Source organism: Prinia subflava, chromosome 3, assembly GCF_021018805.1.
Source record: "Prinia subflava isolate CZ2003 ecotype Zambia chromosome 3, Cam_Psub_1.2, whole genome shotgun sequence".
Classification (NCBI taxonomy): Eukaryota; Metazoa; Chordata; class Aves; order Passeriformes; family Cisticolidae; genus Prinia; species Prinia subflava.
Genome location: NC_086249.1, coordinates 75,783,302 through 75,806,539, shown reverse-complemented (window position 1 = coordinate 75,806,539; position 23,238 = coordinate 75,783,302). Strand labels below are relative to the sequence as shown.

Genomic DNA, 23,238 nt, shown 5'->3' with positions numbered 1-23,238 from the left:
ATAACAGAATGATTGAGCACAGGGTTTTTTTTTTCCCAGTAGAATGCACTAAATTAGATTCTATCCACTTGTTGCATTTGCAGTGTTCCAAAATTGCGCAAAAGGGTGCTGGGGCAGCAATTTCACTGAGATAAATCAAAATAGCTGAACTGGATAGGATCAAATAAGGCCACTGTCTCATAGTCTTTGCAGTGCTCAGGCCCCAAACTGGAAGCAGCTGCAGTCCCCAACACAAGAAAGAAGGAAATTTACCCTCTTAGTTGGCATAAGTGATAGCAGGAGTTTTTGTGATTTCGTATTTTTTATGCACAAGCATTCTTCTCATGAAGTACAAATCCAGTGCTTTAAAAGCCTACTGATAATAAGCTTGTTTTTGTCTTTCATGGAACCTATGCGTAATGCCTCCCGCATCTCCTGGGATTTGTGTAGATGCAGGTGGAAAATTACTGCTGGGAGCATTTCAGGAGATGTCCAAGAGCACACAGGCCGACTGTCAGAGTTGGGAGAAGGAACAGACTCTAACACTGCTGAGTCCCAGCATCTGAGTACTTCTACACCTGCACTGCTACAGTCCAAGGCCCTTCTGTAGGTGTGGCAGGACTCAGATAACACTCACAGCTTTTGAAAGCCTGTGCTCCTTCAGTGACAATGGTGGCAGAGGTACACAGGCAGAAAGGCTCCGTCCAGTAGAACATGAGGTTGACATTGGAGAGCTCCCTTGGTCCCACGCTGATGCAGGCTGGGTCTGGATTTGCGGCTCGGTTTGCTAGCTTCAAACACACTTGATAGGAAAAGTGTCTCCAGTGAGAAATGAAGCATGACAACTGCTAGAAAAATAGCAGGTGCACTAGAAAAATTACAAGAGTTCTGACAAAATTTGGCCTATAATGGAGCACAGGATTTAGTACTAAAAAGCATCTTAATGATACTTGCAGCTACTTGAGAAGACCTGCACATTCCTGCTTGTATAAAGCAATGGAAAAGTACTAATTAGGCCTAAAACTTGCTAATATTTAGGTTAAAACCGGTAACAAGTTTGATATTTACAACAAACAAGGCATGGGTCTGTTAGTATGATTCAATATTCTAATCATCAGTATGAAGAATGTCCTATATGAAGACATCCACATCTACCCTGTTGGTGACACAAGGTTTTCATTCCACCTTATGCAAAATGTGCAAATGTGAGGGAGCTCATCTGCCCTACTTGCTTAGATGCCTCCCTAGCAGATAGAAAGTGGGGGGAGGACACTTTTGGTGGGTGATTCTTCTTAGCAGATGTATAAGACCAGCAGCTCTCTGGAGATGCCCATCTTTTTGCCCAGGATAGTGTGACGGGACTGTGAGTTTAGTAGGACTGGATACCTAATATCCAAATAGCTTAAGACTTGCAAGAAAAATCTCATGTTGATCTAGATGGTTTCAGAGAACACCAAGCAATTTTAACAGTATAAACCAAGTTTGGCTGGTGGATACAGAGGCTAATTTATGCCTTAATCTCACCCTTTCTAAGAATCCTAGCTTTCCCTCTGAGCAGATATTCATGTGCAAGTCCTTTATCTTGCTGCAAATAATTAGAGAATGGTTGAGACTGTAAGGGATCATCAAAGACTATCTAGTCCAACCTCTCAGCCATGGGCAGGGAAGCCTTCAACTGAACCAGATTGCTCAAAACCCAATGCTGGCCTTGAATACTTCCAGGGATGGGGCATCCGCAGCTTCTCTGGCAACCTGTTCCAGTACCTCACCACCCTTCTTAACATCCAGTCTAATCTTTGAATTTAAAACTGTTGCATAGTCCAGCCCTAGGGAAGGTAAGTGAACAATGAATTTGGTTTAACATTTCCCTTACTTATCAGCATCTTCTTCAAACAAGTCTTCCAAAACCACGCCCCGTTTTCAGTCTGCTGACTGTAAGTGATCCTCGTGCCCAAGTGTTTGCAGACCTCCTCATTACCTAGAGTTAAAACCTGTAATACTATTGCTTGAGAAAAGTTTCTCAACTCCTAAAATATTTTCAGAATAAACTTTCTAGAGACAGTTTCAGTATTGCCCTTTTTGCTTTGAAGTCTTGTTTTATTGACCTTTGGAACAAATATTTCACAGGATTATTTGTAGCTAAGGAACATGATGGGCAACTTGAAATATTCTCTCTTTCTGCCTGTCATTTGTTACTGTACATGTGTTTTTTATTCTGAATTGCACCTCTACTTCCAAAGTGTTCCATCTCGACCAGCTGGCAACTGTTATTGTGCAGTAACATTTCTTCAGTAAAGAGGCACTTCTGAAGTGTTTATTTCTGCACATGGCACCTCTAAATGTTTTGCTTTGTCTTAACTAAATGCCCACCTTTTTCTTCTGGGGTGCCTGACAATGCCCTTTCAAATTTTTTATTTCAGTTTCCCTGAGGAAGAAGTACAGTAATGACAATCCATTTACCACAGTAGGGTTGGGACTCATCTGGCCCTCACAGTTGGTAGATACAGATTTCTTTATAACTAAAACTGTAATTTTCCCTTAACCTATTTGCTCCTTCATTTGGAAAGGTTGTAAAATCAGATCACTAATAACACAAAAATCAAAGAAAAAATTTAGACATTTTCACATAAGATAGCCGATTTGAATATTGCTGAAATGAGAAAATCAAAACACCGAACTCCCATTCAGCTTAAAGGGGAATCAAATCACAACAAAGATCTCTTTTAAAAGTCCTGACTCAAACTGCAAAACTCTATGAAATAAATCACAGTTTTCCCATTTTTAGGACTATGACTTTGACACACAAAAAAGGTCATGCAACTTGCCATTTGAAGACCCGAGGGGAGACCTGGTGACTCCCTGTAAGTGTCTTTAAGATTCAACACTGTCCTCTTTCCCAAAACGATTGCCAAATCCCTTCAAGCACTTCAGCAAGAGACTAGACCAAACAAAAAAAGGAAAAAAGGGGCAGGAGAGAACACATCTCTTGCACAAATGGGTTACTTAAAAGTGTTCTGGGTGAACAGGAAGGAAACAGTAAGCACATCTTCATTCACCGATGCCCTTGAAGCTCTGACTCGGGGGGGATGATACAGATTGCCTTGGGACTGCTGATTTTCACATACAGGTGATGTTCTCACCTTGCTGCAAGGAGAGTTCATGTGCTTGTGAGGTGAAATTAGTTTTTCATTAGTTTACATGATACAGACATGACCTGGCTTTTCATGATATAGAAAAGTATCCATGAAAAAAAAAATCAAGGGTGGATGTAAAGCAAAACCCCAGAGCCCTAGCTGACTCCCAGGGCTCATTTCAAGACCCAGTTATAAAGCACTAAGAATTAATTTTACTGATATTAGAGGCTGGAACCACATTTGTCTTTTCCTTATTTTTTAGCTTAACATCGGTCTTAAGTGGCCTTATAATAATCAAATTTTGCTTATTTTTCTTCATCTTCCACAGCTGATCTCTACAGTACTAACTAAAAAGCCACTAGTTTTTTGATCTTGCAGACACAATTTTTTGTCCACAGCAGCTGGGAAGAAGCATTCTGTTTGTGAAAACATGCAAACAGAAAATAAACTCAAAAATTCTGATGCAAAAAATAACTTGTTTTGGCAAGTTCAAGTATTTTGTGCATGTGTATCTGCAAGGTGTTGGTAGCAAAGCTGATTTCTATTTCATCCTAAATATTGTGGAAGAATAACCAAAACAAAATACAAAACCCCCCAAATACCAGTGCTTGCCAAGTGGAAGAAAAACAAAACATAACAAACCTACTGGTAGCAAAAAATATTTACTTCCCAGCATCTAAAATTGTCATGGGCATTAGAAAACATTTAGGAAAATGTCTTTTAAAAAACCACTGAAATGTTATTTTAGTAACTTGAAACAGGAGACCGAGTCAGTGCTACTGGTGCATGAAGTTTGGCTCTGTTCTTCCTTCTCCTAGCAGGTTGAATTAAGGACTGCCCTTGCAGACTGATCTCTTTGTTAACCATCAATCCTCTCTCTGCCAATAGAGTTCTAAACACAACTTCAGAAGTAAAGTGCCTCTCTTGGAAATGTAAAACCAGGACCAAAAGTTTGAGCTGGCCAAAGAATAATCCTAGGACATGACAAAAATACTGGATTCCCAATTTCTTGGCTATTGTGTGTTGCCTATTTTCAGTATCATGAAAATGCTGGTTATTTCAGCCATCAGTTTCTGGACTCTGAAGGCCTGCAGAAAAAGACCCACCTCTGTTATTTTATCATGCTCTCCGAAAGTGGCTGTTTGCTGTCATTTGCTCAGAAATTGCTTGATACAGCACAGCTATGCAAAAAGACAGCTGTCCCAGCATACAAACTGCTAGCTTGCTACATGTGAAGCCACACTTTCTCTTGACAAGACAACAAAACTGTCACCCTGGCCATTTTCTCTTGTACCTACCCTGTTGTAAAGCACCTGATGTTTACAAAATACCCTCTGCTTTCTTACAGAGAAACAGTTACGACTCCACTCACATCCATTTAAAGACTTATTAAACTCCCAATCATATTCTTAATACTTTCTTAGTCCAAGGACTGTTGATTTCATGTTGCCATATACAGCTGTATATGTTGTAACCTCAGTATTTCTTCTTGATGGGTGTATGTACACCAGACTCAGAGAGTCTTCTGAGGAGCAAAATCATCTTGAAACTCGAGTTGGAGACTTTTGAACCAAGTGCTGTACAGCAAGCTCTCCTCTCCAAGCAGCGTGACTGTGCCAAGGCGTTACGTGCCTCACGCTGGCTGTCAGTGCTTACTGAGCAGCTCAGACACGCTCATCACAGGCATTCTGTGCAGGGCTGTGCCCACACCAACACAGCAGCCTGCTGCAGCACCCATGCAGACCCTGCAGGGTGGAGTGAACGTGCCTCTGAGTTCCCCACACAATCACCAGAGACCGCCCTTACAACAAAGACAGATGCACAGAGATGTCAAGTATGAAAGACAGTAATGTTTTAAGGCCATGGGAGGTAATCCTGTAAATCATAAGGAAGGTCTGATTTGCAAAAAGTGTCTTATTTCTGAAAGCCAGGTGAAAACTCATGGATTAAATAGAGTTCTCCTGCAGACTTCTTGCAGGGTAAACATTACTCTGGAACATGAACTGCCTATGCTGCTGTAACACATACAGGCTACTTTTTTGAAGCTTTGTAAAATTCCTAAGAATGTTCTACTCCCTTCCTAAGAATTTAATAGCAGCTTTTCCACTTAATTTCTCAGTAAAAATGAATTCAGATGGCAAAAATGTAAGGATAACAACTTGCAGCAGCACTTGCTTACATCTGCTTCACTTGAATATCTTAAGCTTATATCCAGCTTGTTTCTTTTGCTTTGCAACCCTTAATCATCTCTCTTTTGATAATTTGATATGTGCTGATGTAGCAAATCACACTTACTATCTGTATGTGTCTTAAATAAAAAAGGAGTGTTTGACAGGATTTTATTTCATAAAATTTACTTTCTGATCCAAAGTTATTAAGGAAACAGTGCTGCATTAACTGCCAGAATCATGGTTTACTATCCCCATTTGGTCACAGTTAAACTGAAATAACCCCCCAAATTAAGCACAGTCATGTAATTTGTATGTGCATTTACAGAACATTTTTTCTTACTGGGTTTTATTAGTCTAAACACAATAAATTAGAAGAAGGTGCAGGGTTCCCCCCACCAACTGTGCCCCATCCACACAGAGAAAATGTTAGTCATGAGAACTTGGCTGTGCTTGAGGTGACAAACCCTGCTAAGAGACAGGACAGCAGTAATGACTCAGATTGCTTCCTGAGCAGCAAGCACCTCTGCATGGGGCTCTGAGGGTGTTGAGATACACCAGCTGGGACAGCCGTGATTCGTGCTGAATGTGTGCTGCACGAACACACCTCTCACACTGAGAGTTTTAAGAACTGGCATTCATGTAACTAACTACATAGAAAGTGACATTTAAAAAAACTAATCAAACCTCTTTTTCTGGGTTTTGCCTCTTATTTGAGTTAAACTTGGGCAAAGAGATACAAAGACTAAGCCTTCTTAATACCTGGTGTATATTGCATACCACCTTAGAGCTCGCATTAACCATGTCCAGGTGTGTAGCACAGTAATAAAAGTTACAGAAAACACTGACTGGGAACCTCTCCTTCACAGACTGTATTTTCATATTGTCTATGCCCTCGGTGGAATGAACTGCTGTGGAATTTAACTGGAACTCGTGAGTTACAAGGACAGGTCAAAAAGGAGTTAGACATCAGTGAGGACACATCCCAAAGATGTCTTGGGCATCTGGGATGTACGTTCAGTAACTGAAAAAATAAGAACTGTGCTCCCAAATTCTCAGCAATCAGGTGTGCATCTAATCTGAACACTGCTCAACCAGCGGGGATGATGCATCACAGATCTTAACCACTTCTGTGCCGACATTTGGTTGTCTTTCAATACGTCCTACCAGTGGTAAAGAATATGCCTTGTAGTTTTCTTGCTTAATTTTTTTGGTAGGGCGGAGCCATCAACTCAGGCATGCTTTCTGCAAACACAAATAGTGACTAAAAAACAAAACAAAAAACCACCCAAACTTGAAAACCTTAGAAGTTGTCAGATAGGACAGCTGAAGGGAATGTTGTTATGACTAAGAGGCTGAATTCCATGCACAAAACAGCTATTTCTAGTGATAAAGCATAAAGGTTAAACAACTGAGGACAAGACTGCCAGATGTAAAATGGAAAGTTTCCAATTTAGGAGCAGCAGAGGAAGAACATGAATTAATATGGAAGGACCAAATTAGCATTATAAAAATCCTCCGAGCCAAACCAAATGCCATTGAAAATAAACTCAGGAACTCTCCCCCTTTTCTGCTCCCTGCATTCCAAAGAGGATTGAATTTAGAATAAGCAAAGGGAATTTTAGAGAATTCTTACACTTAAATGCAGAGCAAAGGCTTTAAAAGTTAGAGACTGTATGTGCTTCAAAAACACTGTTAACCATGCTAGATTATTTTTCAGTAGTGCTGTTTAAAAGGAAATAAGTATTTCGGACATAAGCTTTCTCATTAGTTTTATCTTTAGTGAAATTGGTAAAGATCAGGCTGATTCTTCAACAGTTTTGAAACTGGAGTATTAAATTATAATTTCTACCTTTTTATTAACTGGAAAAAAACCAAATACACACACACACAAAACCAACTAAATAAAAAACACATTAACAACCAAACACTTTGCAAATACAAAAAAATCCACTGGTTGTTTGGTTTCCAAGACTACATTTCAGTGCTAGCTTCATTAGCTCTACATGCAGAGATACACTGGCAGTCTGGGGGTCATATGCCCATTGCAGATGGCTCTTACTGGTCTCACACATTTTTGTGGCATGAGCTGGCAGATATCAGTCCACTGTGGTATTCCTCATATTGAAGATACGTCATGGATTGTTCAGTCCATAAAAGACTACTACAGACTTTAAACTGGACTCTCGGAACATAAGTGTAGCAGATTAAACATCTGCTATACTAGACCGATGGCTGGCTCAGCTGTAGCACACCTTATTGTTAAACCTGAATTTAAGAAAGCTCCCACAGGATCTGATAGTAAGAGGAGCTCCCCCACACAGCCAGGATCCACAAAAAGCAGACATGCAGGGAACTACACTGAAAATAAATGAGAGATATAGTAAGAAAAACCTGATAGGATTCAGTACATTTAAGCCTAAAAGGAAGAGCAGAGTGTCAAATGCTGCAATTAGACAAACAGATTTCAGGACTCTGAAGATAGCAAACAGTGGCATGATGTTTTATGATGCTGCACCTCTTATATGGCTACATGGAATATCTGCAAGAGCCTGTGGTCCTATATGGATGGACACTGAAATGCCAGCATAGAAATTGGTACCCACAGGTAAATCAGCAGTACCAAAATTAGCAGAATAATTTTGTCATTGATACCTCTGATTCAATCCCTCATCACTTAGCAGGATCACCTGCATGTCTGAACATCTGAACCTACTGGGCACATCCCAGAAGCCCCATCTGATATTTATGAGGCACCTGACAGTGAAGCCTCATTTTCATTCTTGTAATATCCATGATTATGTTAAACATACAACTGCCCTCTGCATTTTAGACACACATAGCTTGCAAAGCGGCTTTAGCGGACCTAAAATTTAGGTCCATCCAGGCAAACAGAAGAAAAATCATGGAACCTCTTACCTTATGTTTCAACATTCATCTGCAAAAGCTGCAAAGGAACAAATGAGATCCCCAAAATACCAAGATTCCCTACATTATGAGGACAGTCTGGAAAACTCCACAGAAATGCAAATGTAATCAGTCATTCAGGGAAGAAAATTATTTATTGGCAACAAGAAATCTCTTATATTGTTTCCCAACACTGTGATAGATGATATAAATACATTTCATGAGTATGAACAATAAGTTAAGGGCTATTGCTGAAGGCAGAATGTGGCAGGAGATGAAACAGTGGGTACTAAGTTCTCCCCTTCACGTGACAGGTGAATGTACTCATATCTGTGCCTCTCAAATAATAGTTCTTAAATAAATCATTAAGTATATTGAGCAGGGTAAGCTACTTACTCAAGTCAAAAAATCATATGGAGTGCTAAGTAACAGGAAGTAAAATCTATTCACTCTAAGTTAACTAATGGGATTCATCTCATCTAAACTTAGCTGTGTAAACAACCATCTAGTTCAGCTTCACCTGTATCATCACTGGAAAAAGGTAATTGATTCAAACTTACCTAAGGTAAGTGTCTCAAACAAGCTGGAAGGATTTCCCCTTCCTTCCCCAAACTATTCAATGCTCTCCACTGATTTTGACTCAAGTGTAGATAATTTGGTCAGCCTGGACATGTACCTTTCAACTAAAAGACAAGTGAAATAAATCTCATCTCATGATCCAGAAAGATTATTACAGATTTCTTTAAGAAAGACTCTTGTCAGGTCAGAGAGAACCTAATTAGCACTTAAGAGGTCTTCTTGCAAAGGGAGCTACAATCATTGGCTCACTACTGTCTACAGGGAAAGCAACTACTGCCATTTGCAGAAAAGTCAAGATGCAAATCAGTGGGTAGCCCCAGTCTGTGCTTCTCTGATAAAGCTGGAACCTAGGACGGTGAAGGAAGGATGATCTACATGCTCTCAAACAGGCGGATAAAGCCAATATATGTCTTTATTCTGGTAACTGGTGTAAGATCAAGCTTTAGCTTCACAGCTCTGCAGTTATACAGCAGAGGGAAGTACAGCAAGGAGAAACTGACTATGAGAACATGGGAATCCTAAAAACGGAGAAAAAGAAAATACAAGAATATCCAAATCTCCAGTTGTAAGTGTAGGCCCATGCAGAAATAATGCACCACAATTGCAGGATCAAACTCAAGTGGATTATACTTGATTTCTTATAACCTACTTTCACCCAAGATAGATTACATCTTTCTAACATAGTTAATGAACTTTCTGCATCTCTATGGGTTTGGCTGCTAATCTACCTGCTAAAATTTCAGAATCTGTTCACTGGCAAATTTTCTGAGCTATCTTGCTCCATGTCTAGATATTGAGAAAATACTCACAGATGTGTTGAGGTGACTGCTGTTCTGACCTTCCTGGCGTCAGTGTTTTGTGAGATTTCACAGCAACACTCCCATTGACTTGCTGGTGAACACACAAAATCAGCTAATATGGCCAAAACAGGCATATTTAGGTTGCTACTGGAAGGCGGAAAAGTGAACAGACAGGAGCTGAGGATATAGGTTTATGGCTATAAGACCCAGAAAAAGCCCTACAAGCATAAGATAATACACAGAGATATAAGACCTCTGCTTAGAAAAGCTGTCACTTCATAGTGGTCTTTCTCTTTTTATTCAAAAAGTCAAAACTAAAACCTCCATGGAAATACCAGCGGAGTTCACACCCTGAGTGTTGATGTAGCAGCACAGACATATAAGAACTGAAGTCAGTTGTCAGTCAAGGAGTTAAACTCTTCCTTGAAGTAGGTCAGCATTTCCAGACAACCAGAACATAAAAACAAAACAAGTGACCTCCATGCCTGTTAAAAGGAACCTTTAGCAGAGTATGGGTTTATGAAATGACTGGGCATGATGCAAATGTTGGCCACTGAACTGAAGACAGTGGCCTACTTGTCACTCTTGAGAAATTGTGGTCAGACAAGAACAAAGCTGTAACAAAATAACCCTGGAGATGGAAGATGTTTCCCGCCCTTGAAAATGCACGCCTTGCCAGTTCAGGACTGTCCTTTAACCACCATGGCCTGAAGGATGTGGGTTGACCATGGCAGAGATGTTGACCTGCAACAGTTCTAAAACAGAGTTAAAATATTGCCCCTTTTGGAGCAAAGAACTAGACTGTAGTTTGCCAGCTCCGAAGGGTTAGATTATCCCCATCAGCCCACAGGACACAACACCCTATTAGTTGGGTGGCTAGCCTGTTGTGGACAGGCTGTGTATCTGTATCCTTGACAGAGTAAAAAAGAGAAAGATGTTCCTCTCAGCTCACATCTGACAGGTACTGTAAGCTCTTACTTTGAAGCCCCCACACTCCCATTTCCTGTACACACAGCAAAGATTAAACCAATTCGCTCAGAAATATGCAGGTCATCTCCAACTAAATCTGAGGTTTGCTTCATCTAATTTTTCAGAATCAAAGATACATTTGGAGAGGTATGTTTTTTAGTTGATCTCAATATTAGGGCTATTCAAGCTCCTCCTTTGCATTTCTTCTCCCCTGCACACCACCACTAGCACCTGCTTAGGAGAAGCTATAAGCTAGCATCTTTCACAAGTATGCACTGTGGCTGAATGTTAGCAGCAAGTCAACTTCTGTGCTTGATGTGCAACAGAGGAAGCTGCTGCCCATAACTACACAAATTTATCCATGAGAGACAAGTGCCCTGGTTTTCAGCAGGCTCCTCGCTTTATGCCATTCACTGAATTTCACTCTCCCTGGCCCAGTGCATGGAGAATCTGTCTTGCGTCCACATTCTGGTGAGACAATGTGAGGCAGTGTTGGTGGGTACAAATCAAGTTTCTGCTGTGGATCTCTTCTGGATACAAACATGGCTGGCCGCTTCCACGGCTGCATTAGCGACAACTCCCAAAGTGAGAACACTAAGGCTGGAGGTAAGCCATGGAAACTGGTTCACCTCCACAACTATGTGAAGTGAAACAAGTGGTTCTGCTTTTCATGAACTTAATTGCTTTCAATATATGCAATTGCTAAAACCAAGCCTGCACAGCATAAATCCTGCAAACTGGATGTAATCCTGAAGCTGTGCATTTGGCTTCCCAGTTGCATTGACCTTACTGTGTCCATACACAAAAGCATCACATTCCCAAAAGGCCTGGTGCTGCAGGGAAAGAGGAGAGGTACCCCTAAGACTGCTCTTGCACAGGGTAACTATCCCACAAATTGGAAGCATGCTGGATTATGCAGCAAGGAGATGTGGCACTTGGACTTTTGGTGCTCTGTCAAGATAAGCAACCTGCTCATCTGTGAGGTTGTGTAAGCCTGGAGTAGGAACCTGTGAAAGTCCTGCTCATCAACAAGGACCCTTCTTTCTCTGATTAGTACTTCTGGAGGACTGATCTGCTTGTGAGAGGAATGTCCTGGCTAAGTTATGCCATGCTAGCTAGTAAGCAGTTCCATAAATACTGATTTTTGCATGGTTATTATGGGTTTCAGTTCTGGTTTTCAGTTCTGCTGACTACGTGACACATGGAAGGTGGAATCACAATACCAGGCAGAGTTGAACAATACATGTAATTCTTTCCTCTTGTGTATTTTCTTTGGAAATGCACTCTGACAGAATCAAATCGAGCTGTTATTCTTTCGGCCACCTCTAACAATAATCATGGTCTCAATTTAATAAAGACACACAACAGCAAGAAGTTCTGCATGCAAGGTGGCCACCTATAACTCTGGGCTGTGGTCTGCTTAGCACAAGAGATTATGCTGTCTTTCTGGAGGGCAGCATGTAAAAGCAAAAATTGATTTGGGGACATCACCAGGTCTTTCAGTGGAGATTTAACAGCACCTTCTTTGGCAGTTAGCCAGAGGCATGTGAAATAGCCTACAATGACTCTCAGGATATCTAATACAAATGAAAGAGCTTAGTAACAAGAGTCAAGCATTTTTCTTTTCCAATAAAGAAGCTCAGGCACTTAGAAAATTTACCCTACACTGAATAGCAAATAAACTGCATACATACAGCTGGAGAGATGGGTTCTCCTGTGCATTCCAGCTGGCTATATCTCAGAAGATTAGCACAGACATCCCTCGCTGCTTGGATAAATGCTACTGCAGAATAAAACCGCTCCCTATCAGCCTATCAGTAGAGAAGGAGCCTCTACTACATTGCTTACTCACTGCCATCCTGGCTCAGACTGAAGGACAAAGAGACAGTAAGCTGCACAGAGATGCATCTTTCTGAAACTCAGGGATGGAACACTGACTTCACCAACAGATTCAGACCGCTACTTCCTGCTTTTTGTGCACCAAATTCACTCACAGAGGAAACTGAGTAATCCCAGGTAGTTTCCTTTTGATTCGCATCTAGTGACATTTGTGATCTGGAAGCGGGATAAGCTTGTTTCTTCTAGTGAGAAATGTCTTACTTGCCAGCACATTTTGGGACAAGAAGCTGCTCTTGACTATGGTAGTAGTGGGAGATACGACCTAAATTCTCAGACACTGGTGTTGCCAACAACATAAGGCACCTAAGAAGTGAAGTGGTTGCAAGCAAGTCATCATCTGGCTATTTTTGAGGCCATGAGTGGGATCTACTGTGCCTTTGTGAAGATTTGGCAATACTGCTCTATCTTTCTCCTCCAAGGCTGGAATTGCTTTCACAGGTGGGTTGACAAAGCGAAGAAGGGAGTGTAGTTTTGGAATTATAGGAAATGTTGCCCATCATCATCAACATCAAACTCTCTTCTCTCTGCCCCTTCAGTTTTGCAGAAAGAAATTAACATTTAGTGTAAAGCAGCCTGCTTTGATAGTTGCCTGAATGCTCCATTAAACATTTTCCACACCTCAGGGGTGACAAGTATCCAGTCATAAATTGCAATTTGTCATGGAATTTCTAAGTCACAGATTGACAAAAGAACCAGTTATCATTCTCTGATCAGTATGCATAGGCCTTGCACTCTTTAGCAATACTCTTGGACACAGCAAGAATTAGAAAGTAGATTTAAAAAGTGAAGCCCTTTGCTTTTGAGCATATGGCTCTTAGGAAAATGATAGCAGAGGTTATTTCACCAGCACAGCCCTGAGACAGCAATAAAATGTAATTCCCTGATGGACAAGTGCCATTATTTGTTGTGATTGTAGTTATCACTATTCATCTTCTATTTACATGTCATGTAAACATATACCATATTTTGTAACAGCACACTGAAATCAAAGCTTCTGCCCCAGCGACAAATTTAGCTCTATCAAATATTTAACAACGGACGTTTACTGAGAGCCAGTGAACACTGGAGGACAGTAACTGCAAAGAAAAAAGTCACCCTTCCATCCTCCCAAGTCCAAGACAGTTACACAGAATTCACTGTTAGGACTGCAAATTTATAATCTCCAATCTCAATCCCTGGGTGATAGAAATAAGGAAGAGGAACACAGAGAGGAGACTAAGGTAATCAGGTTTGCAAAAACAATTTTCTGCAGGCTAGGCTCTAATGCCTTTGTAACTTCCCTCATTTAAATCAACTAAGAGTTTTGGCCATCATCCAGCATTCCTAGCTTAAGCACCTGTACAGAATTGAAATTCGAGGTGACCTGTGAAGCTGTCCTCCTACAGTAAGTGCCTCATTTCCTCTGTATTGCCAAATGAGAGAGGTGCCCTAAAGGCCTCTGGAGAGAGGCCCTATTAGCTCCTCTTGGCTGAGAAATCTTCCTCAAGACACTGCCTGCTCTTATAGACAGACCTGCAAAGTCCATCACGGAGCAACGCAAGTCTGCAATTCTCCTGTGTGTTTCACTCCTCGACACAAGCTGCCAATTCAAACTCAACAGCTTCTTTCAATTTATTCAAAGAATCAAGTCTTTTCCCTTTCCATCTGACTCTAGAAAGCAATAATCCTCTGAGGTACATTCCACTCTCCACAACATCCAGCTTTATAAATGAAAACTGTCTTCTTTCTGTCAAAACAAGCTGCATCTCCCTTCAGCTTCTTACTTCAGGTTGCATCATCCTTGCTGTTTTGCTGTCTCATAAGTTTTGCCAACTCTGAGCCACAGAGTCCTTGATTCTGCAGTGGCTGTATGAGAATGGGTCATCTGAGTCCACTGGGCAGGCAGGAAGAAGAAAGCCAGCCTGTCAAGCAGCCAGCATACCAGGAGAACAGTATTTTCCCCCAGACCAGTTCTTGACATGATCTGCCTGTGTAGGCTGTGCCAGAGCACCAGGCAGTGGATACTGTTGGAGTGGTGCAGAACCTCCTCCAGATGAGCCCTCCTAGGCTCTGCCCACCCCTGCATTCTCTCTGTCCTGGAGCTTTTGCACCACTAAATTCTGCCTGTATCTAACAGAGGACAGGTACTTCAGCAGCCAGGAAAGCATGTACAGATTATATACAAAAAGGACACATGACAGAACACTGTCATATATCCAACTTGAATCTTTACTTGGTCACTAAACAACATGGAACATGAGACAGAGGGCTTTTCTCTGTTAGTGAAGTAAAAGTCCCTGTCTCCATTTGCTGACTGTTATAATTCAATGTTTTTTGCCGTAACATGTTCGAACACTGTAGTCTGTGTTTGAGGTAGCTCTAGCAGCTGTGTGGAAGGCTGGCAGGAAAGGGAGCCCATCACAGCACAGAGTCCTGGAACTCAGATACATCCCATCTTGCAGAAGGCCTCTTTTCAAACTATGAACAAGTGACCAGCAAGAGAAGAGTTACCGCTCCCTGACAGTCCTAGGGGAACACAGGACTGCAGCAATGTTCATTAACCTACAGCAGCATTTCTGTGGAGGACACCATTTGCATCAAATTTTGCCCCCACACAAGGAAGTGGCAAGTAGGGGGAGGGAGAGAGAGTCTGGTTTGCTCAAAAGGTAGTAAAACTGATAAGGGATCAGCATTAAATCCATGTGAGGAGAAAGCTGTCATTTATTACTTCCTTTTGTGACATTCTTCAACATTTTTCCAGAAACAAAGAGACTAATGAAACAAAGTAAAAGTCAGGATCAATCCCTTGTGTTTCTCCTGGCATGACACCTCTCTAAGCAAACAGCTTTTCTGAATTCACGCCCAGCAACTTCAATGACCTTGATACAAATCTCTCAATCTTGATACCCGGTCACTCGAGTTAGCAAGAATCTTAGCTCTTATCTGCAGAAGTAGCAAGTTTCTAGTCCCATCTTGCTCACTGGAGCTGGAGGGTGTTTAAAAAGGTGACTTGGTGAAGTTTAAAAAAGCTACAAAAGAAGAAAAAGCAGGCAGATTAAAAACACGTGAGCAAATTACTTTAACCGCATGTTTTGGTTGTAGTTTTTAATTGTGAGAGGGAAGCTTTCCCTAGGGACTGCTGGAAGGTGAAAATAGCTGAGCTGCTGCTGGGCACCACGCTTCTGTTGTGGGCTGTAAGCACACACCATTCAGCTCTGCATCCAGCCAGAAAGTTGTGTCTGAATAGGTGACAGAGCTGTCACACTTCCATGTTTGTTGCCCCGCAGGGATTTGGCCGACATGTGCCTTTGATGCCAACACAAAGCAAAACCACTCCCAAATTAATCTGTAAGTGTCACCTAGCAGCAATCTAAACTCCACAGTAAAAAGAACAATTCTGATTTACTCTGCAAAAGCACTTGCATGACAAAAGATAGTGCACTTAGCTGGGACTCACAAAAGACCACAAGTGATATTAACGTCAAAGGTACACCTTTTCTCATAGTCATGTCTACGTTTTTGGCAGCAGAGAGGGACATGGAAAATTGCTGGGGGAAAAACATTCCAGAATTAATATCCCAGTACTGGTATTTGTTACCATGTTGAACATCTTCCGCACCAGGCACTTAGTGCTTTTCAACCTAGGAGACACAAGAGCTTATTTCTAAACTGATTTTGTTTGGAAAAGGTTAGATTAACCTAACTTTCTGCATGTTTTACTTTCTGCATGAATAGCCCCTTACAAGACCTCCTGCAATCCATCTTCCTCAACACCAGAAGTTTTCAGAGCTCTACAGGCAAGCAAGGCACTACGCACAGGCATAGGTTAGCAGTAACTACGTGTGTGACTTGACTGGGTCTTTTTTGCTTTAGTTTACAGAAATAAGGCCATTTTACTCATGTTTTCATGTATGCCTATCTATTGGTGGAGGTATGTCCCTGGGTGAGATTTCTTACATGCTATCAGTTCGTGAAATAACAAGCTGAGTCTGCTGATGTTGGAAATGCAGCCTTTTCCGAGTTCTTTTTCAGTATATTTTTTTCTCATGCCTTTCTTGCAATAGGAGAGTTGCTGTGTCTCGAGCTGACGTCAGCTGAGAAGACCCTCCCAGACAGTCTGTGGAATCAGAGTGTAAGTTTCTTGGCACGTGTTTCATTTCTTTTAGACTTAGAAGCATCAGAAACGAAACTAAAATCTGTTTTCTTAGAAAATACATTCTTCTCTCATTCCCCAGGAAACCTTAGCCTTATACTACTCGGAGATTACTGGCACTCGGAGGAAAGCAAAACAAAAACTTTGTAAAGCTGGCTTCTAAGCACATAAATGTTGATGCAAAAGTTATTTCAGTCTGATATACAAATACCAAGGCAGTGCTCTAAATGTACTGCCCAGATCATTAGAAAAACTAATTCTGGGAGACATAAATGACCTAATCCTCCATCACAAGCACTGGGAAATAGCAAAGTCACAGAGAATGATGACACTTGAGATGGTAAATACAAAACATTCGCTTAAAAAATAAATGTTCAATGGAAAAACTTTAAAAAGGCAAATTTTGTGCTCCCTAATTTCACATCATGAAACCTCACACACCTAACTGAAATCCAAAAGCCTCTGGCCTCTATCCTTCCTTCATTCATTGAAGACTTAATAGCAGGTTGCATGAGTTCTCATATTATTATAATGAAATTAATGCCCGCAACTATGCATGAGTGTAATTTACAGCATACTCTGGGAAGTGTTTACATAAAGTGATTTACTGCGGGACCGCACCGGTGTGAGCGGATTCACTTTCACCTGTAGGTACAGACCTGGATGAACTCCCGCACTTCTGAGTCAAGAGCTGGGAGACACCAGTTTCACGGGCAGCTGGAAGTTTCTTTGCACTTGAGGTGGAAACGAAAGCCCTCCACCAAGGACCTGCTGACTGCCCTGCGCCCTCACTCCGCTGGCCGCAGCCCTGGAGCCAGGCCGGACCTGTGCTGTGTGCCCCCGGCCCTCGCCCGCCGCGCCTCACCTGCTGTACACCAGGCACTCCATGTGGTTGATCTCCTTGTCCGAGCGGTAGCGGCTGTAATCCTCCCAGAGGTCCTTGATGGCGGTGACCGCCAAGATGAAGAGCACGGGGGCCAAGGCCAGCTCCGGCTGGAAGGCATTGACGGCTGGCACGAAGTTGAGGAGGGCGATGAACACAAAGTAGACATTGGCCAGGCGGTGGAACTGCTCGAAGAGGTTTTTGGGCAGGAACGACAATGCCGTGTACTTGGTGGTCTTGAGCCGGTTGCAGGCCAGGACCGTCCTCTTGGACTTCTCCGGCTCGGCCTCAGGTAACAGCAGGCTGGAGCGCACCAGCCGCGTCTTGATCTCCTTCTTCTTCCTCCGCCTCCTCTTCCTCTGCCTCTCCTTCCCCTCCGGCAGCACCTGGGCCGCTCCCTCTCCTCCTGCCGTGCCCCGGGACATCGCTGCCGCCCCGGTGTCCTCGCCCGGGCAGCGTGGGCAGCTCCCACGGGCAGGCACGGCCCTAAGTTATCATCGTCCGCCGCCCGCCACGGCTCTCCTTTCCTCTTCCCCTCCGGGGGCGGGCGAGGGGAGGAGGGCTCTCTCGAACCCGCTCCGAGCAGCTCTGCCGGGACCTCTCTCGCTTTCTCCTCCTCCTCCTGGCCGGGGAGGGGACGTGGGCAGGCGGGGAGCCGAGCCCTCCTCCCGCGGGCCTCTCCCCGTCCCAGGCGCGGGGGATGCGGGGCTGCCGTCCCGCGGGCAGGGCCGCGGGAGCGGGAAACGGGAGCGGCCCTTCCGCGCACTGCCTGCCCCGAGCGCCGGCCGGGCCCGGCGTGCAGAGCCGGCGGGACACTTTATCGGCGGCTTTTGACTTTGAGTTACGAGCGGGACGGGGAAAGAGGCTCGAGCGAAGAAAGAGAAAATTCCCACTGAAGCGTCGGCGCTGCGCGCTGGCCTTTCTCCACGGCCCCAGCAGCGGCTGGTGGGAGTTTTTACCGGCTGACTCAGGGCGAAACACTGCCCTTTCTGCCTGAATCCGTGTGCCACGTGTATACCCAGCCCCGTGCTCAGCCTGGGAGTTAGAGCGCAACATCTCCCGGCTCCTCACGTCTGTGGTTCGCCAGCCCTGTCCGTGGCGGCCGTCGTGCCTGGGACATCCCCAAGGTGGGAACCAGAAAAATGAGGTTTCCGATGGAAAGCATTAGGCACTGCCACCCCCGCACACACCCTGGCAGTGGTGTGCGGTAACGCACGTTCCCCTCTGTGGATTTTTTCTGTTCCCTTGTCGTAGGGTAGGTCTTACCAGCAAGGACTGGAAAATGCCAATCTCTTGTTCTGTGGTTTACGATCTGCACTTTCTGGAGAAAGATACATTTATGGGATAAGCAAGAAATACAGAAGAGAAGATAATTTAGAATGAAAGATCTAGTCTAAAATCACAAGTAAATAAGTGTAGTAAATAAATGCAGAGATTTAAAGAACCTATAGAGAATAATTAAATCCTTGCTACTGGATGTGACGTGTCTCTTCAGCACTTTAGGTTAGGATTGAAGAGCAGATGAGGGATTCCACAGGCAGCATGAAAGGCTGCCACAGGTCACTCCAGGCTGTGTCTACTGTAGCACAGATGCATTTTATGGTGGAACCCTTGGTCCTGATCCTGTGATATCCCAAGGTGGGATCATGCTGAGTACAAAAGCAAGCCCTTCATACCTGCCAGCATGTTTCTTGTTGTCACAGAAAATAGGCGTAGAGTATAAACATCTAGTTTTGATACGAGGTCAGGACAGCACTGGGGCATTTTCTGGGGAGGTACCTAGTCCCACAGCTCAGATGCTGCCATGGCAAATTCCATGAAGACCAAGAAGTGAAAGCCATTACCGGAGCCTCAGAGACTGTATGTGCTGCTGTGTTTTCATCCTTCCTTCTCTCATTTGCAGTATGTTTGTAATTGCTCTGTAAAGTGTCCACTTAATTATGAGCCCTTTTCAGGCCCTGAGGCACTAGGTGAGTGCTAGTTCAGCACATTACCTGATCCTGGTACTGTGTGAAGCCACAAACCCTTTACCAATCCTGCTGTCTGTTCTTTTGATGCTACTTCAAATTTAGCAGGGATTTCCTGGGTTTCTCAGCTCTTGGAATATAGAAACAACAAGGTTGTAGTTAGTACAAGGGGAAAAGGGAAAATTGACCTGTTCTGTTTGTTTGTTTGTGTTTTTTGGCATAGTCTACTCCTCTGTTGATAAGGGAAAAGTATAAGATTTTAAGAGAAAAAAAGTAAGACAAATATAAAAATCCCTCCCAATTTCAATTTTCTGTGGGTCTTTTTTTGTTGTTGTTGTTTGTTTGTTTGTTTGCTTGTTTGCTTGCTTTCACTTGGGGTTAACTTAAACAGGAAGCTGGAATGAACAAATATCCCTTTCCTGTGCTTTGGAAATGCTGAAATGGGGTGAGGAGGACATTTTATCATTGTGCAGTATTCCCATAAACTGAGCTTCACCCATCCAAGGGCTCCTTGCAGGCAGCAAGCGGATACTCCAAAAAGTGAATTGCTGGACTTTCTGCCACTGGCCTGCTAACCTCTGCCACCCACTATTTTGTGGGGCTCTGGTTCACCCCAGGCCTCCAGGAGCTGTTCAGGCTTCATTTTTCCTCTGGATGGCCCTCCAGCTTGTTTACACAGATCGGAGGAGAAACAAGAATAGTATTTGTTCCTTTCTCTTGTCAAAGCACATCACCTCTTAGAATAAACTGTTTATATCTTTATCAATGCCAGGTGACTCACAAATGGCTTGAGTGTAGCACATCTGAGTGGAAAGATGGTGCACACACCAGTGTTGTGGGGTAGTGAGAGCCTGTGCTGGGAGGAGAAGTAAGTCAGTTGCTGAGTCACTGGGTCCACCACATAAAAATGGTATAAATCATCAAAAAAATGGTGTCTAGATCAGGTTTAGCACTGCATATTCAGCAAACTTTCAGTAACTGAAAGTAAATTAAGGGTTAGATATGTAGTAGCATTAAACTTTCAAACAGAGTGCTCAAGGCAAGAAGAGACAATTCTCACATTACACTTAGCTACCTGTTTAAGGAAAACACCTGTGCAAGTTTGGAGAGCCTAACCTGGGATGAATTGTGCTTACACCTAGTGGTATTGGCCAAACCTGTGACACCAGATATCCCCAAATTGTCGGTTACAATCCCACAATTATAAGAAGTGGTTTATAAGTCAGTGGGCTATACTTTAAAACCTGTTTTACTTGCACAGTTTTGGAGTGCTCAGGATTCACATTAAGATTTCTTCTGCAAAGGAATAACAGGAGAGAAACTTAAAGATATTGAACAGAAGCTGAAAGTCTTTATGTAATTCCCATGAGCTGAGTTTTATAAACAGGTATATTAGCAGAAAGATAACAAACATTTGGGTGGGAGCCTCTGAAGAATTATGCATTTGTTTGCTAAATTGTTTATGTAAAAGCAGCTTAAAGCCTTTGTATACATGTATGTATTGGCAGAGTTAAGTGCCACCCTTTGAAAGTTTCACTATTAAAAAAAAAAATCAGAAAGTATGCCACACCCCACTGGTCAAGAGCTAAAAAGCTCTTCACATATCATTGACCAGGACTTTCTCTGTTGCTAGTAAACTGCTTTCTAACTGATACAGGGAAGCTAAAGTATTGCAAAGCAGTGGCATGAGGAAAGGATTTGGCACCCCTCTGCTTTCTGTGCAGTCACATGAGGAATCCGAAAGGCTGGATATTTATACTAAAACCTGACAAAATGTAATCCATGATAAATAAAAACAAGAGTTAACCTTACTTTAAAAAGCCTTTAAAACCTAGTGTTTGTTAGGCTTTTCTAGCAAAAAAAATTGTCAATGTAGACACTCCCAAGAATTTAGCTCTTCCTTTCCATTTGCAAATAAAACTGTGCACAAAGGGTTTCAGAAAGCACGAATATTTGTATCTAAACTAATATCTGACCTCTCCCTGCCCACACAGTCCAAGTATGCAGGTTTGGAAATAAGAGGCAGGCGAGCAGCAAATTCAACTTTCAACTCGTGCAAAATACACATGCACAAGTCTGGCTCTAGCTTTTGAGTATGAAGGGACAAGTATGTTGCTTTTGTTGTCAACTGCAGTACCACATGCATCTCCTTTTTAGGGAGTCTTCTGGAGGAAAGGATGTGAAAGGAGATTTTCTTTAAATCACTCTGGATGATGCATGGATCCTACAAAGTATGACCCTCAAGAAACAAGCAAACTGTTTTGAAAAGCTGGAGGAGCCAAGAGCCAAAGACCAGATTTACTGGATAACCTGAATTAAAATGTGGACTCTTTACTAAACTAAAATGTGGACTCTTTACTGTTTTTCAGGGTCGTTGGAGCAAAGCACTAAACCCAGGTGATATCTGCAGATTGCTCTGTGCTCTAATTGCTTCCTGCACCCATTGATGTCTCCTTCCCATCCAGAGCTCTTCCTTTGTTGTCACATGGCTTTTTCTGAGTGTCCTTCATCTCACTGCATTTTGCTTGGTATCTGCTCTCTTATTTCTCCTGCCATTATCCTGAATCTAGCCTCTGATGCCCAGTATCTCTTGAATTTCAAGCTCTCTCCAGAGCCTTTCCCAGTGCCTGACTCTTTTTTTCAACTGCACACATTTTCTTCAGATCAAAGACTAAAATTGAAAAAAAAGGAGAGATCTAAGCATCACTTATGCTGATAATATGCCTAGTGAGCTCTTTGATAGCCTGGGTCACTAAAAGCTGAGCCTTAAGGTATGACTCTGCCTTTAAGGCTAGAGTGAAATATAGGATTTTCTGGCCTAAGACACTGTATTAAATTGGCCTTTTAGACGCCAAACATGCGAGAGATTGAAATCATTATTGAACTGTTATGTGAACAGGCTGGTTGCTTAGAGAGCAGATAACCAGTTATATTCCTCTTCTCAGGGTCATCAGCCCTGATTACATTTGAACTATTTTTTATAGCATGGGGTTTTGTCAGTATGCAAGAATCATAACATGAACCAAAAAGTGCCTTTAGCCTGATGGTTGTGTGAAACAGTTGGAAATTGGCATCCGCCATAGACATAGAGATAAGATCGCATATACATTGCTGATATAATAACTCCTGATTTGACTTGACATGGTTTTTGAAAGCTTGGCATTACAATTATTCCATTTTAACAATTAGCTTCTTCCTATCATAAGAAAGTAAAACAAACCTAATTTTAACATAGTGTAATTTACTAGGCCACTTTTGTAATATTTATATGATCCTAAAACAAAGATTTCCCATGTTGGATATTGCCAGAAACATCTGTCAAATTACTCATGATTCTCCTTTGGTCCAGAGGACTTATTTTAATATTAACATGCTTTATATTGTGGATCCACCCAGAGGCCTTAGTCAGAATCTAGGACTTTAAGAACTATAAAAATAACTGTAAAGACATGATACCACACATCAGACAAAATCTGTTCTGCCCTTTGCAGATGAGACGTATCCCATCTGGCTTCCTGTAAAGGGGACAGGCGTACATGTTTTGAACAAGCAGAAAGAAGGCAAGAAGCTTTCAGTGTGAACAGCCTGCTGAAAATGCCAGAATTTGATGAGGCAAGATAGCAGCCAAAATGGCATTATTCCTTGTTTCCTTCTAGTCTGCATGAGATACGTAGATACACACAGACATGCACATGCACATACAGAAGCATATATATGTGTGTTTTTCTGTGTTTATGTGTATATACACCACAAGCAGTCTCATAGAATCATGGAATGGCTTGGGTTGGAAGGGACCTTAAAGATCATCTAGTTCTAATCTC

The 23,238-nt window shown here is 42.5% G+C and overlaps 1 protein-coding gene across 2 annotated transcripts in view; it reads right to left on the bottom strand.

The window, feature by feature from the left end:
* The window catches only part of ATP10A (ATPase phospholipid transporting 10A (putative)), a 107,548-nt gene extending 89,305 nt beyond the window's left edge, over positions 1-18,243 (bottom strand). Inside the window, exon 1 of one of the 2 annotated variants that reach the window (XM_063392531.1) lies at positions 17,433-18,243. In XM_063392531.1, the coding sequence (XP_063248601.1) occupies positions 17,433-17,875 (443 nt within the window). In that variant the 5' untranslated portion in view covers positions 17,876-18,243. The remainder of the gene's footprint in view (positions 1-17,432) is intronic. The other variant, XM_063392530.1, reaches the window with a different exon arrangement.
* Between the last annotated feature and the right edge of the window lie 4,995 nt (positions 18,244-23,238).